Source organism: Coregonus clupeaformis, chromosome 16 (genome assembly GCF_020615455.1).
Source record: "Coregonus clupeaformis isolate EN_2021a chromosome 16, ASM2061545v1, whole genome shotgun sequence".
NCBI classification, from domain to species: Eukaryota; Metazoa; Chordata; class Actinopteri; order Salmoniformes; family Salmonidae; genus Coregonus; species Coregonus clupeaformis.
The window spans coordinates 58485749-58500137 of record NC_059207.1 but is presented as its reverse complement, the minus strand read 5'-3'; the positions used below and the strand labels follow the sequence as shown (position 1 = coordinate 58500137).

The 14389-nt window shown below is 42.9% G+C and overlaps 1 protein-coding gene across 4 annotated transcripts in view; it reads right to left on the bottom strand.

Moving 5' to 3' along the window:
• ak8 (adenylate kinase 8) overlaps nucleotides 1-14389 on the bottom strand; it is an 82969-nt gene that overhangs the window by 50902 nt on the left and 17678 nt on the right. For all 4 annotated transcript variants that reach the window (XM_041900557.2, XM_041900555.2, XM_041900554.2 and 1 more), the window contains 3 exons: nucleotides 12972-13040; nucleotides 5238-5319; nucleotides 5022-5093 (listed from right to left, as the gene is read on the bottom strand). In XM_041900557.2, the coding sequence (XP_041756491.1) occupies nucleotides 5022-5093; nucleotides 5238-5319; nucleotides 12972-13040 (223 nt within the window). The remainder of the gene's footprint in view (nucleotides 1-5021; nucleotides 5094-5237; nucleotides 5320-12971; nucleotides 13041-14389) is intronic.

Here is a 14389-nt window from a genome sequence, read left to right as displayed (position 1 = left end):
CTCGGCATCCGACCGTAAGGCGCTACAGAGGGTAGTGCGTACGGCCCAGTACATCACTGGGGCCAAGCTTCCTGACATCCAGGACCTATATACTAGGTGGTGTCAGAGGAAGGCCCCAAAAAATGGTACATTGACTCAGTACAGGTACCCCCTGTATATACAGTGAGGGAAAAAAGTATTTGATCCCCTGCTGATTTTGTACGTTTGCCCACTGACAAAGACATGATAAGTCTATAATTTTAATGGTAGGTTTATTTGAACAGTGAGAGACAGAATAACAAAAAAAGGATCCAGAAAAACGCATGTCAAAAATGTTATGAATTGATTTGCATTTTAATGAGGGAAATAAGTATTTGACCCCTCTGCAAAACATGACTTAGTACTTGGTGGCAAAACCCTTGTTGGCAATCACACAGGTCAGACGTTTCTTGTAGTTGGCCACCAGGTTTGCACACATCTCAGGAGGGATTTTGTCCCACTGCTCTTTGCAGATCTTCTCCAAGTCATTAAGATTTTGAGACTGACGTTTGGCAACTCGAACCTTCAGCTCCCTCCACAGATTTTCTATGGGATTAAGGTCTGGAGAATGGCTAGGCCACTCCAGGACCTTAATGTGCTTCTTCTTGAGCCACTCCTTTGTTGCCTTGGCCGTGTGTTTTGGGTCATTGTCATGCTGGAATACCCATCCACGACCCATTTTCAATGCCCTGGCTGAAGGAAGGAGGTTCTCACCCAAGATTTGACGGTACATAGCCCCGTCCATCGTCCCTTTGATGCGGTGAAGTTGTCCTGTCCCCTTAGCAGAAAAACACCCCCAAAACATAATGTTTCCACCTCCATGTTTGACGGTGGGGATGGTGTTCTTGGGGTCATAGGCAGCATTCCTCCTCCTCCAAACACGGCGAGTTGAGTTGATGCCAAAGAGCTTGATTTTGGTCTCATCTGACCACAACACTTTCACCCAGTTCTCCTCTGAATCATTCAGATGTTCATTGGCAAACTTCAGACGGGCCTGTATATGTGCTTTCTTGAGCAGGGGGACCTTGCGGGTGCTGCAGGATTTCAGTCCTTCACGGCGTAGTGTGTTACCAATTGTTTTCTTGGTGACTATGGTCCCAGCTGCCTTGAGATCATTGACAAGATCCTCCCGTGTAGTTCTGGGCTGATTCCTCACCGTTCTCATGATCATTGCAACTCCACGAGGTGAGATCTTGCATGGAGCCCCAGGCCCAGGGAGACAGTTATTTTGTGTTTCTTCCATTTGCGAATAATCACACCAACTGTTGTCACCTTCTCACCAAGCTGCTTGGCGATGGTCTTGTAGCCCATTCCAGCCTTGTGTAGGTCTACAATCTTGTCCCTGACATCCTTGGAGAGCTCTTTGGTCTTGGCCATGGTGGAGAGTTTGGAATCTGATTGATTGATTGCTTCTGTGGACAGGTGTCTTTTATACAGGTAACAAGCTGAGATTAGGAGCACTCCCTTTAAGAGTGTGCTCCTAATCTCAGCTCGTTACCTGTATAAAAGACACCTGGGAGCCAGAAATCTTTCTGATTGAGAGGGGGTCAAATACTTGTTTCCCTCATTAAAATGCAAATCAATTTATAACATTTTTGACATGTGTTTTTCTGGATTTTTGTTGTTGTTATTCTGTCTCTCACTGTTCAAATAAACCTACCATTAAAATTATAGACTGATAATTTCTTTGTCAGTGGGCAAACGTACAAAATCAGCAGGGGATCAAAAAAAATTTTTCCCTCACTGTAGCCTCTTTATTGTTATTTTATAGTGTTATTTTTATTTGTTTAATTTTCTTTAACTTTAGTTTATTTAGTAAATATTTTTCTCTATTTTCTTAAAACTGCGTTGTTGGTTAAGGGGTTGTAAGTAAGCATTTCACGGTAAGGGCTACACCTGTTGTATTCGGCGCATGTGACAAATACAATTGTATTTGATTAATAGGGCGTTTGGCCACCATGAGCCAGAACAGCTTCAATGCACCTTGGCATAGATTCTACAAGTTCCCGGTACTCTATTGGAGGGATGAGACGCCATTCTTCCACAAGAAATTATATAATTTGGTGTTTTGTTAATGGTGGCGGAAAACATTGTCTCAGGTGCCTCTCCAGCAACTCCCCTAAGTGTTCAACTGGGTTGAGATCTGGTAACTGAGACGGCCATGGCATATGGTTTACATCGTTTTCATGCTCATCAAACCATTCAGTGACCACTCGTGCCCTGTGGATGGGGGCATTGTCATCCTATGGGGGAATAGCCGTAGCCAGAATAATAGCCAAAATAATGGCCTGCCCAGCATTTTTATACATGACCCTAAGCATGATGGGATGTTAATTGCTTAATTAACTCAGGAACCACAGCTGTGTGGAAGTACCTGCTTTCAATACACTTTGTATCCCTCATTTACTTAAGTGTTTCCATTATTTTGGCAGTTACCTGTATATCCTCATTGTATATCAGCCTGTACTCCAGAGTTTTATGTTTCCTGTATTTATATTGTATATTCTGTATGTTGACTTTGTGTCTATATTCTGTCTATTGCTGGCAGCACCTATTCACTAAGTCAAATTCTGGGTATGTGTAAATGTACTTAGCGAATAAAGTGATTCTGATTCTGAAAATGTTTAGATAGGTACCAATCATTTCGTCAGGTTGACAAACAAATTCTGTATGAGTGAAAAATAAAATGTGTGTAAGTATTTGGACAGCTTTGAAAAAACCTCATTTGCACCATGCATGTAATTCTACTGACAAAGGCAAAATGAGACCTCGGCACAATGAAAAGAGAGATGGCAATTATTTTCATCGAGTACATCCTCACCATAACAAAACAACCTACTGGGAGCAGAGGCTTTGTTATACTCTAAGGACTTGTTCTCCTGGAGAGCCATGGTGGGGATTCAGCAAACAAATCAAATCACATTTAATTTGTCACATGCGCCGAATACAACAGGTATAGATAGACCTTACCGTGAAATGCTTACTTATACATGCCCTTAACCAACAATGCAGTTCAAGAAATAGAGTTAATAAAAATAAAAATAAAAGTAACACAATAAAATAACAATAACGAGGCTATACAAGGGGTACTGGTACTGAGTCAATGTGCGGGGGTACAGGTTAGTCAAGCTAATTTGTACATATAGGTAGGGGTAAAGTGACTATGCATAGATAATAAACAGTGAGCAGCAGCAGCGTAAAAACAAAAGGGGGGGGGTCAATGTAAATAGTCCGGGTGGCCATTTGATTAATTGTTCAGCAGTCTTATGGCTTGGGGGTAGAAGCTGTTAATGAGCCTTTTGGATCTAGACTTGGTGCTCCGGTAACGCTTGCCGTGCGGTAGCAGAGAGAACAGTCTATGACTTGGGTGACTGGAGTCTTTGACAATTTTTTGGGGCCTTCCTCTGACACCGCCTAGTATATAGGTCCTGGATGTCAGGAAGCTTGGCCCCAGTGATGTACTGGGCCGTACACACTACCCTCTGTAGTGCCTTACGGTCGGATGCCGAGCAGTTGCCATACCAGGAGGTGAAGCAACCGGTCAGGATGCTCTTGATGGTGCAACTGTAGAACTTTTTGAGGATCTGGGGAACCATGCCAAATCTTTTCAGTCTCCTGAGTGGGAAAAGGTGTTGTCGTGCCCTCTTCACGACTGTCTTGGTGTGTTTGGACCATGATAGTTTGTTGGTGATGTGGACACCAAGGAACTTGAAACTCTCGACCCGCTCCACTACAGCCCCGTCGATGTTAATGGGGGCCTGTTCTGCCCTCCTTTTCCTGTAGTCCACGATCAGCTCCTTTGTCTTGCTCACATTGAGGGAGAGGTTGTTGTCCTGGCACAACACTGCCAGGTCTCTGACCTCCTCCCTATAGGCTGTCTCATCGTTGTCGGTGATCAGGCCTACCACCGTTGTGTCGTCAGCAAACTTAATGATGGTATTGGAGTCGTGCTTGGCCTCGCAGTCGTGGATGAACAGGGAGTACAGGAGGGGACTAAGCACGCACCCATGAGGGGCCCCTGTGTTCAGGATCAGTGTGGCAGATGTGTTGTTGCCTACCCTTACCACCTGGGGGCGGCCCGTCCGGATGTCCAGGATCCGGGGGCGGCCCGTCCGGATGTCCAGGATCCAGTTGCAGAGGGTGTTTAGTCCCAGGGTTAGTGATGAGCTTTGTGGGCACTATGGTTTTGAACGCTGAGCTGTAGTCAATGAACAGCATTCTCACATAGGTGTTCCTTTTGTCCAGGTGGGAAAGGGCAGTGTGGAGTGCGATTGAGTCATCTGTGGATCTGTTGGGGCGGAATGTGAATTGAAATGAGTCTAGGGTTTCCGGGATGATGGTGTGAGTCATGACCAGCCTTTCAAAGCACTTCATGGCTACCGACGTGAGTGCTACGGGGCGGTAGTCATTTAGGCAGGTTACCTTCGCTTTCTTGGGCACAGGGACTATGGTGGTCTGCTTGAAACATGTAGATTTTACAGACTCTGTCAGGGAGAGGTTGAAAATGTCAGTGAAGACACTTGCCAGTTGGTCTGTGCATGCTCTGAGTACACATCCTGGTAATCGTCCGGAACAGCTGGTGCTCTCATGCATGCTTTAGTGTCGCTTGCCTGGAAGCGAGCATAAAAGGCATTTAGCTCATCTGGTAGGCTCGCATCACTGGGCAGCTCGCGGCTGGGTTTCCCTTTGTGGTCCGTAATAGTTTGCAAGCACTGCCACATCCGACGAGCGTCAGAGCCGGTGTAGTAGGATTCAATCTTAGTCATGTATTGACGCTTTGCCTGTTTGATGGTTCGTCTGAGGGCATAGAGGGATTTCATATAAGCGTCCGGATTAGTGTCCCGCTCCTTTAAAGCCAGGTTCAATATGGATGTGGGTTTGTGGTTATGATGTGCATTATAAAAAAGGAATGTCTCTCTGTATCACTTTCACCCCCCTCCCCTCGGTAGAATCGGGCACTCTGGAATACATCTTCAGTGTTCTCCATCTCCACGTCGTCTTACCTCCTGTGACGGGGTCTATTCTCTTGCCCTGACTCCGTTCAATCAGCACTGCATCGGGAGCCTCCAGCAACACTGACAGAGAACACACACATAAACAGTCTCTTCAATACACACACACTCACACTCTCACACAAATGCGCACACGTACGAACTAACACACGCAACATGGAAATAACCAAACATAAATGGACAACTGAGGTAAACTGATGCACTAACCAACGTGATTTGGGGCAACTCCAGCCTCCTGTAGGGACAGGGCCTCCTCTCGTGTCTGAGGTATCCCCTCCAACACCCAGCCCTGGACACAGAACAAACGACACAAGCACTAAACAACATGGCTCAAACTGGGGTCAAAAGACTACAATATTTCTCATATAGGACATGATGGGGCAGTTTCCTGAAGACTGGACTAAAAAGCAAACTCAGCGGAGAATCTCCATCAAAAAGTATTTCCAGGACTAGGCTTAATCTGTGTCTAGGAAACCGCCCCCATATGTATTATTTATCACATGTATATTAGAAGTGATACAATTATATAAATGATCAAGTATAGTTCCTCTGATGGAGTGGTTTTCTTTTCTCCTGAGATGACACAAAAATCCCCAAATCATTCTCGAGATGATCATTGCCTGATCTGTGGGACCAAACGACAAGGTTAGCTCTGTGCCCTGTGCTCAATAATTTAAAGAAATAGAATGACTTACTTAGTAATTATATTTCTATGTTTAAAAACATCTCTACAATGGCATATGGCCTTATACAGTAATATGATTACAATGCAATGCATTTCCAATCCACCCTATTTCTATTCAGCGGCCTATTTTGAATATTGATCACTTCGTTTAAACTGTGCCATTCTCTCAGTGTGATAAATAGCTGGTTGTTTAAACAAGTTAGACAAGTCTCCTTATAATGCAGTTAAACCAAGTCCCTGACTGAGACCTTAAGAGTCAATAACTGAATGAATAAATCTCTGTACAAACAGGGAGAGGAAAATAATTGCAGCTTCAAGTAGTGATACAAAAGGTGGGTTAAATTCATAAACCTTGAAAATATGGCTAATTATCCAGTTCCTATCCCCAATTCTCAATTTGCTAGAAAAAGAAACATAAGAAGAAAAAGGCGGCATGCATATCATTCCTTAGCCACAAAAAAACCTCTCTCTCTCTCTCTCTCTCTCTAATAGCCTCCTAAATCCCGGGGCTTACAGTGCAATGGAGCTGGAATATAATGATGAGAAAAAGAAACTGGCTCCCTCAAGTGCTTGTTAGGGCCAATTTATTATTTCAATTAATAATCTTCAAATAAATATATAACTATGGCAAACATTTATAGATCTAAGTATTATCAGAGAGCTATGGGGTGTGTTGCCAAGTTTCCGGGCCTGTTTGAAATTCACCTTTGTTTTCCATTTTGATCTTTAACCACTAATCATCGCTTCACCTGAATTACACACACACGCGCTTCTTCCTCCCACTTGCTTTCCCATTAAACCTTTGATTGCCTCTGTGGCAGTGCTGCCCATGAGCTGATAATAGGAGTGGGAGTCCACTTCCATAACCATGAGGAGAATTTTGTAATTGGCTCCTCTGTCCTACAATAAAATCACAATGAAAACCAAGACAAACTGGATATACACAGTAGTAGCCTCTTCACTTTAGTAAAGTGACAATGAAAGTGATGCCATGACAAAATCGACTGGATGAAGTGGTAAGCACTGTACATGGTTACAAATGAAAGTGTGTAGTTAGTAAGGTATAGAGAAGTAATGGAGCCCATACAAACAGCAGGTCCAATGAGGAATAGTGGAGAACAGGAAAGATGTCAGACTCCAGCCAGACCAGGCCAGTCCAGGCCAGCTCCTGGTAATACTGTTCTACCTCTCCACCACTCCCTCCCAGGGGAGACTGAGGCCAGGGCTGTGGAGAGGCAGGGTGAGTCACTACCAGCCAGGCCCCCAAAGCTCAGGCCTGATTGAAATTCTAATGAGCTACGTCTCACAACACCCCTCCCCACTCTCCACAGCACACTCCTCCTCCCTGCCTCCATCCCTGGGGTCCCACACAGTGGCTCCCTCCATTCCGTTTCATCCCTACATCAAAAGGGCTCGGCGTTCAGACAGAACCCCAGGACCACAACATCTGCAGTGGGGAGGAGGGAGGGGGGGATGTATCACAGGATGGACACGCATGAAGCAGATGTCACGGGGCGCTCAACAGCAGGCTGGGGGGGGGAGTGTAGGGGAGCAGGGCTCGACACGCCAGAAAGAGACCTTAGCAGTCTGCTGTGCTCCCCGCACACAATAGTCCAATGCCCCGTCTCGGAGGCCCGCTAACAAGGCCCTTTTGACAGTACAATCAGCCAATTAGTCACCCTGCTGCTAATCAGCTAATCATTTGTCTGTGTGTTTTTGTTACTAAGGAGCCATGTCCTGCACGGGACACGTCCCATAGGAGGTACGCTAGCTCCATTGTGCATTGGAGGCTTTGTCCATCTATCTATCTACTATGGGATAGCAATGCGGCACCAATTAAAAGGTACTTAGTGCACGACTAGATACTTCTCAATGGAATTGACAGTGTGGTTATTACTGTAATTACCCTACAATGTTATACCAAATCAAAGCTGAATCTAAAAATGGATCTTGAGTACTTGGCAATGGAAAACATCTAAAGCTCACCACACCATGTTACTAAAATAGATCATTTTAAGTACATTGGATCAAAACTTTACTTATTAATGGGCAATTCCATCTACACCACCAAACAAAAATCTATAACATTGTTGCAACCATTGTTGTAATCAGCCTTTATCCTAATCTTTCAGAGACAGCTTCAACCTTTAATTTTTTCACCATTACCTTAATAGTATAACAGCACAATGGAGTAATGCCATTTAAATGACAAATACATTTTATTACTATACTCTAAAATGTAAATATGTTAAGCGCTGATTAATAAATGATGAGGTATTTCATCGGTATACATATTCAATTTAGCAGGTCAGACTTTTATACTCCTTGTAATTCCAAGCACTTTGCATTGCACTGTATTGTGCGAAATGTGCTATACAAATAAAGTTTGATTTCAAGAACGGTGCTCTGATTGCTCTTTATTTGTTTTGTTGAACATTCTGTTTTTAGGGTGTTTAAATAATAGCCTAGATCCCATCTTGGGTATTTTTTTTTTAGTTTAGCACATACTGTATAAACCGTTTTCTAGAAAAGACATGAAATTGACAAAGAAATTAGGCTTATTCTTAGTATTAATGTGTAAAGGTGCATGTTAATAACACATTGGCAAACTTTACAATCTAAATATATATTTTATACGATTTCAAACTAACAAGCCTAAATCTAGAAATTTACAGAAATTAATTTATGTTAATGCAGGCATGATTCACAGAATCCAAGCTGAATATTCACCATTTCTTTTAGATATAAAAAAACAGACTTATAGGTGAAAAATAATACTAGAGGTCACTGGCGTACCAGACACCCCCATGCGCCTCTCATCGGTCCATTTTTTTTATTTTTATAAATAATATTGACAGTAACCCTTCAAAATGTCCATATGTACTTAGAAGCTAAGTGTTTGTTTCTTGGGCTTCAGGAATGTGACTGAAAAAATGCCCCAGGCCTTGAAAAAGACCAAATGAAACTGATTGAAAGTATAAGGGGATATCGGTGAACAAATGCAGTGGTCCAGGCTACAACGGCGCCAGTGCAATGAGTGGAGCTTACTCAGATATTCAAAAGCACATATCAGACCGAGAGCCTAATGCTTCTTAGGTAGTTCTTTATGAGTTTAAGTTTAGAAAACCATCTCTGCGCAGAAGCGTCAGTTACAGGGATATTTAATTCCGTAGCATCATCAGGGAAACTAGGCTGAAGGGAGTTGTGCTTCAAATACAGCAGATCTGCAACATCTTTAATTGAGCCTCTCATTCTCCTTAATTGCCGGCCTCAACAACATTACGGAAAGAGATTAACTGTATAGGAAGCTCTGGGGACAGGCCGTCTGGATACTGGACGGCCAATAAATTGGCAGATGCAAACAGATTATCATCTTTAGTGGACAACAGTTCTTGACGGCTTGAACAAAGAAAGCGGTTTGCTATTTTGTTCATACTGGCGAATCGGCGTTTGAGTTGTGTGGTTGCAATATCAACAGTCCTTTATCTCTGGTACATCTTGGCATGCATCATTCAAGACTAAGTTTAAATTGTGTGCAGCGCAATGGACATATAATGCACAATGTCTCAGGAAGGACTGTCTGGGTTGGCAATACTCAGTATAAAAAACAGTCGGTCCTGCAACCTGGACCTACAGGCCATGGTGAAAACATTTCCACACAAAAAAGGCCTTCAGGAGACCAGGGGAGTCTCTCAAGTTGGATTTCATTGGATTGTATTTACCTTGAATATTGCAGCCCATTTGTGTAGGCTATTAGCCAGACAAAACACCCTGAGTTCAACAATAAATAGTGGCTGAATTTATCCTCAAGCCGACTACTTTTTTCCTCATTGTTAGGCTATATGATGTGTACTTTTGATAAAAAGTTTATAAATAGCAGCTAAATACGGTATATAGCTATAGATAGTACAATGCATAATGGAAGACAAAAAATGAGTGTGGACTGACTGTATTATTTAGCATTCATAGACTGCTTTTACGCACAACAACTTTTTACCAAGTTGGGAGAGAGCGCGAGGACGGCTCATGCCATGCAGGTTCAGGTAGTCTATACAGGACTATACAGGACTGTAGCTGATTAGTATGCTGTTGCATCGAATATAAATGTTACAATCTGCAATGTTTGCATTTCCAACTTTAATTACTGAACAAGTAATTACATTATTGCCACCAGCCAGCAGTCTAAAAATGGCAGCATTGCGACACCGTGTATAGCTTTGTGAAATGTTAGGCTTCGGCGAACTAGGACCTTGCGGGGTTCCAGAGAAACCGCGTTACGCCAGTGCTAGAGGTCTAGAGTGACTGAGATCTTTGATACATCCGTGTGGCTTGTACCTCTTTTCACAGAGTACAACCTCTTAAATCAGCAGGAACACTATACTAATTCAGTTGTTATTCCACTTCCACTTCGTTCATTATTACGCTTCCATCCACTTTTCCCTTCTCTGATTTCCCTGTAGATCACAAGTCGAAAGTTTTACAAACAACAGCCTCAAGAGAACGAGGAGTAAAAAAGACAATGAACCCGAGCGACCTAGAATAGGTATGATTAACGTTCCACAATCACTTTCATTTGAAAAAAACACAGAGAGAGAGAGAAAAATAGAGAGAGAGAGAGAGAGAGAGAGAGAGAGAGAGAGAGAGAGAGCACAAAAAAACAGCCGATAACGAGTGGAGCTGCAATTAAGCAGATAGGCCTTGACTTCAGTCGTGATGCAATGTGTCAATCACTCTGTCGCTACTCCATTTTTGTGCACGTGAAGAGAGGGACCAGGAGATGAAGGAGTGCCTGTGTGTGACAGAGAGACTCCAACCCGATGCAGATCTGGTAAATCTGCAACAGTACTGCTTTGTTGCCTGCGACAGAACTAGCTCCTATTCCTGACTGAATTCTCAGCCGTTTATGAAGATGTACAGGAAAATAATGAAACAAATGATTAAACACCATCAGACATTTAGCCTAAAGGGATAAACAGCCATTACCAAATTAAAAGAAAAAACGAATCACAAACTACGGCACTTAAAAGGCGAAAGTTAAAGGATGCCAAGCGAAAAAGTAATGTATTCAGCCTAAGCAAAGTTTAGAAGATAAATAATAGCAGTTTTTTGCTATTTCCATATTTTTTCACACCACTACAGGGAAAACTGACACTTCAGAGATAAGATACCCATCACAAGAATGGCTGCTGTGTGTTTGATAGTGAGCTTATTGACTGTGTGATAGAGACAGTGTCAGGATTAGAGGGCCTAGGTTTGGGGGTATGGCTGACTCTGTTGTGGGTTACCCATGTCACATTAGAGAGGAGATCACAGACAGGTGGAGGCGGGTGACGGGTGTGTGATGAGGGTTTTCCTCAAAGAGTCATCATGTTCTATCACAAGAGGCCCAAATCCCCCTGGGAGGAAGGGCTGATCCGCTGGGAATGGAGCTGTACACTTGTGTAATTCACATCATTAAGTAAACACATCAAATGGAAGGGCTAGATAATATACAGGTATTTGTTACTATTAGCATTTGCTGATCCGCTAAAATTCTGTTCATTTCTAAGTGTGTGTGTGGGAGTCCATTGGCATGTCTAACTGTTATAATTGAAAGTGACGGACCGGGAAGTAGGAGGGGTATGGAAGCCTACACATCTCAACATTGATCTTGTCCCATGCCTTGGTAACTCATCCAAGTCTTTTTGGAACTGCACAATGTCATGGACTAGCTAGAGGTAACTACCGATATAAAGGAAACACCAACATAAACCCACTGGGCAAAAACTGGTTGAATCAAAGTTTTTTTTCACGTCATTTCAACCCCAAAAATCAGCTGCAAGTCTCTTGGGGTATGTCTCTATAAGCTTGGCACATCTAGTCACTGGGATTTTTGCCCATTCTTCAAGGCAAAACTGCTCCAGCTCCTTCAAGTTGGATGGGTTCCGCTGGTGTACAGCAATCTTTAAGTCACACCACAGATTCTCAATTGGATTGGATAGGCCATTCCAAGACATTTAAATGTTTCCCCTTAAACCACTTGAGTGCTGCTTTAGCAGTATGCTTAGGGTCATTGTTCTGCTGGAAGGTGAACCTCTGTCCCAATCTCAAATCTCTGGAACACTGAAACAGGTTTCCCTCAAGGATTTCCCTGTATTTAGTGCCATCCATCATTCCTTCAATTCTGACCAGTTTCCCAGTCCCTGCCGATGAAAAACATCCCCACAGCACGATAATGCCACCACCATGCTTCACTGTGGGGATGGTGTTCTCGGGGTGATGAGAGGTGTTGGGTTTGTGCCAGACATAGCGTTTTCCTTGATGGCCAAAAAGCTCAATTTTAGTCTCATCTGACCAGAGTACCTTCTTCCATATGTTTGGGAAGTCTCCCACATGCCTTTTGGCGAACACCAAACGTGTTTGCTTATTTATTTTTTTAAGCAATGGCTTTTTTCTGGCCACTCTTCCGTAAAGCCCAGCTCTGTGGAGTGTACGGCTTAAAGTGGTCCTATGGACAGACACTCCAATCTCCGCTGTGGTGCTTTGCAGCTCCTTCAGGGTTATCTTTGGTCTCTTTGTTGCCTCTCTGATTAATGCCCTCCTTGCCTGGTCCGTGAGTTTTGGTGGGCGGCCCTCTCTTGGCAGGTTTGTTGTGGTGCCATATTATTTAAATTTTTTAATAATGGATTTAATGGTGCTCCTTGGGATGTTCAAAGTTTCTGATATTTTTTATAACCCAACCCTGATCTGTACTTCTCCACAACTTTGTCCCTGACTTGTTTGGAGAGCTCCTTGGTCTTCATGGTGCCGCTTGCTTGGTGGTGCCCCTTGCTTAGTGGTGTTGCAGACTCTGGGACCTTTCAGAACAGGTGTATATATACTGAGATCATGTGACAGATCATGTGACACTTAGATTGCACACAGGTGGACTTTATTTAACTAATTATGTGAATTCTGAAGGTAATTGGTTGCACCAGATCTTATTTAGGGGCTTCATAGCAAAGGGGGTTCTTTTTTTCATTTCACTTCACCAATTTTGACTATTTTGTGCATGTCCATTACATGAAATCCAAATAAAAATCCATTTAAATTACAGGTTGTAATGCAACAAAATAGGAAAAACGCCAAGGGGGATGAATACTTTTCCAAGGCACTGTTATTCTCCAATTTCATAATATGGCCTATCTTTTCTTTCAATAAAGAGCTACAAATGTAATGTGTGTGTGTGTGCACATGCATGCGTGGGTGCATGCCTTCATGCATATGTGCACTCTTACCCGTCGGACACAGTCTATTTTCGACAGCCGTTGCTGAATCAACTTGATCCAAAGGTCACCTGGGATTTCCTAAAAAAACAAAAGCAACAACAAACAACAAGTAAGAACAGAACATTTTAATCTCTTGATTGAGATTCCAATCCTCACTTCAAAAGTGACCCAAGTAGCCCTCTGCCTCAGACTGAATCCAGGCCACATCGCAAACGACACAATATATTCAAAAACAGGAACAACTACTGTATCTCTGATTGGTCTTCCTTATGCTAGATGTGTTGTGGCAACACCAATGGGCCTTTGTGGGGAGTGAATATTGGCTCTGTCCTGGGTACTTCGAATAACACTGCCCCACTATTTTTCCTCAAGGCCCCCACACCGGCCCATTCTTTTCCACAGGGCTCCCATTATTAGCCAAAATATGACCATTCTATGAAAAAACTAACAATTTAGACAAATAAAGGTGGACCAGCTCAGCTAGCATTTGCCCAAACTGCCCTAAAGCCAGTCAGTTGCTGCCACACAGCATGCACAATGTCTGCACACACTCTTTGAAGTGTCACCTAGAGAGAAGCGCCACTGGCCAAAAGTGTGAGAATGCTTGCACAGCTTCAAGAGGAGTGTATATCTGAAATCACCTGCTAGACAGACACAAGTCCTCAACCCTCTCCCACTTCCATTACCGGATCATAACTTCAGTATTACTCTAGTAAATATATACACTACCGTTCAAAAGTTTGGGGTCACTTAGAAATGTCCTTGTTTTCGAAAGAAAAGCAATTTTTATGTCCATTAAAATAACATAAAATTGATCAGAAATACAGTGTAGACATTGTTAATGTTGTAAATGGCTATTGTAGCTGGAAACGGCTGGTTTTTTATGGAATATCTACATAGGCGTACAGAGGCCCATTATCAGCAACCATCAGTCCTGTGTTCCAATGGCACGTTGTGTTTGCTAATCCAAGTTTACAGTGAGGGAAAAAAAGTATTTGATCCCCTGCTGATTTTGTACGTTTGCCCACTGACAAGGAAAGTATCAGTCTATAATTTTAATGGTAGGTTTATTTGAACAGTGAGAGACAGAATAACAACAACAAAATCCAGAAAAACACATGTCAAAAATGTTATAAATTGATTTGCATTTTAAATGAGGAAAACAAGTATTTGACCCCCTCTCAATCAGAAAGATTTCTGGCTCCCAGGTGTCTTTTATACAGGTAACGAGCTGAGATTAGGAGCACACTCTTAAAGGGAGTGCTCCTAATTTCAGCTTGTTACCTGTATAAAAGACACCTGTCCACAGAAGCAATCAATCAATCAGATTCCAAACTCTCCACCATGGCCAAGACCAAAGAGCTCTCCAAGGTTGTCAGGGACAAGATTGTAGACCTACACAAGGCTGGAATGGGCTACAAGACCAT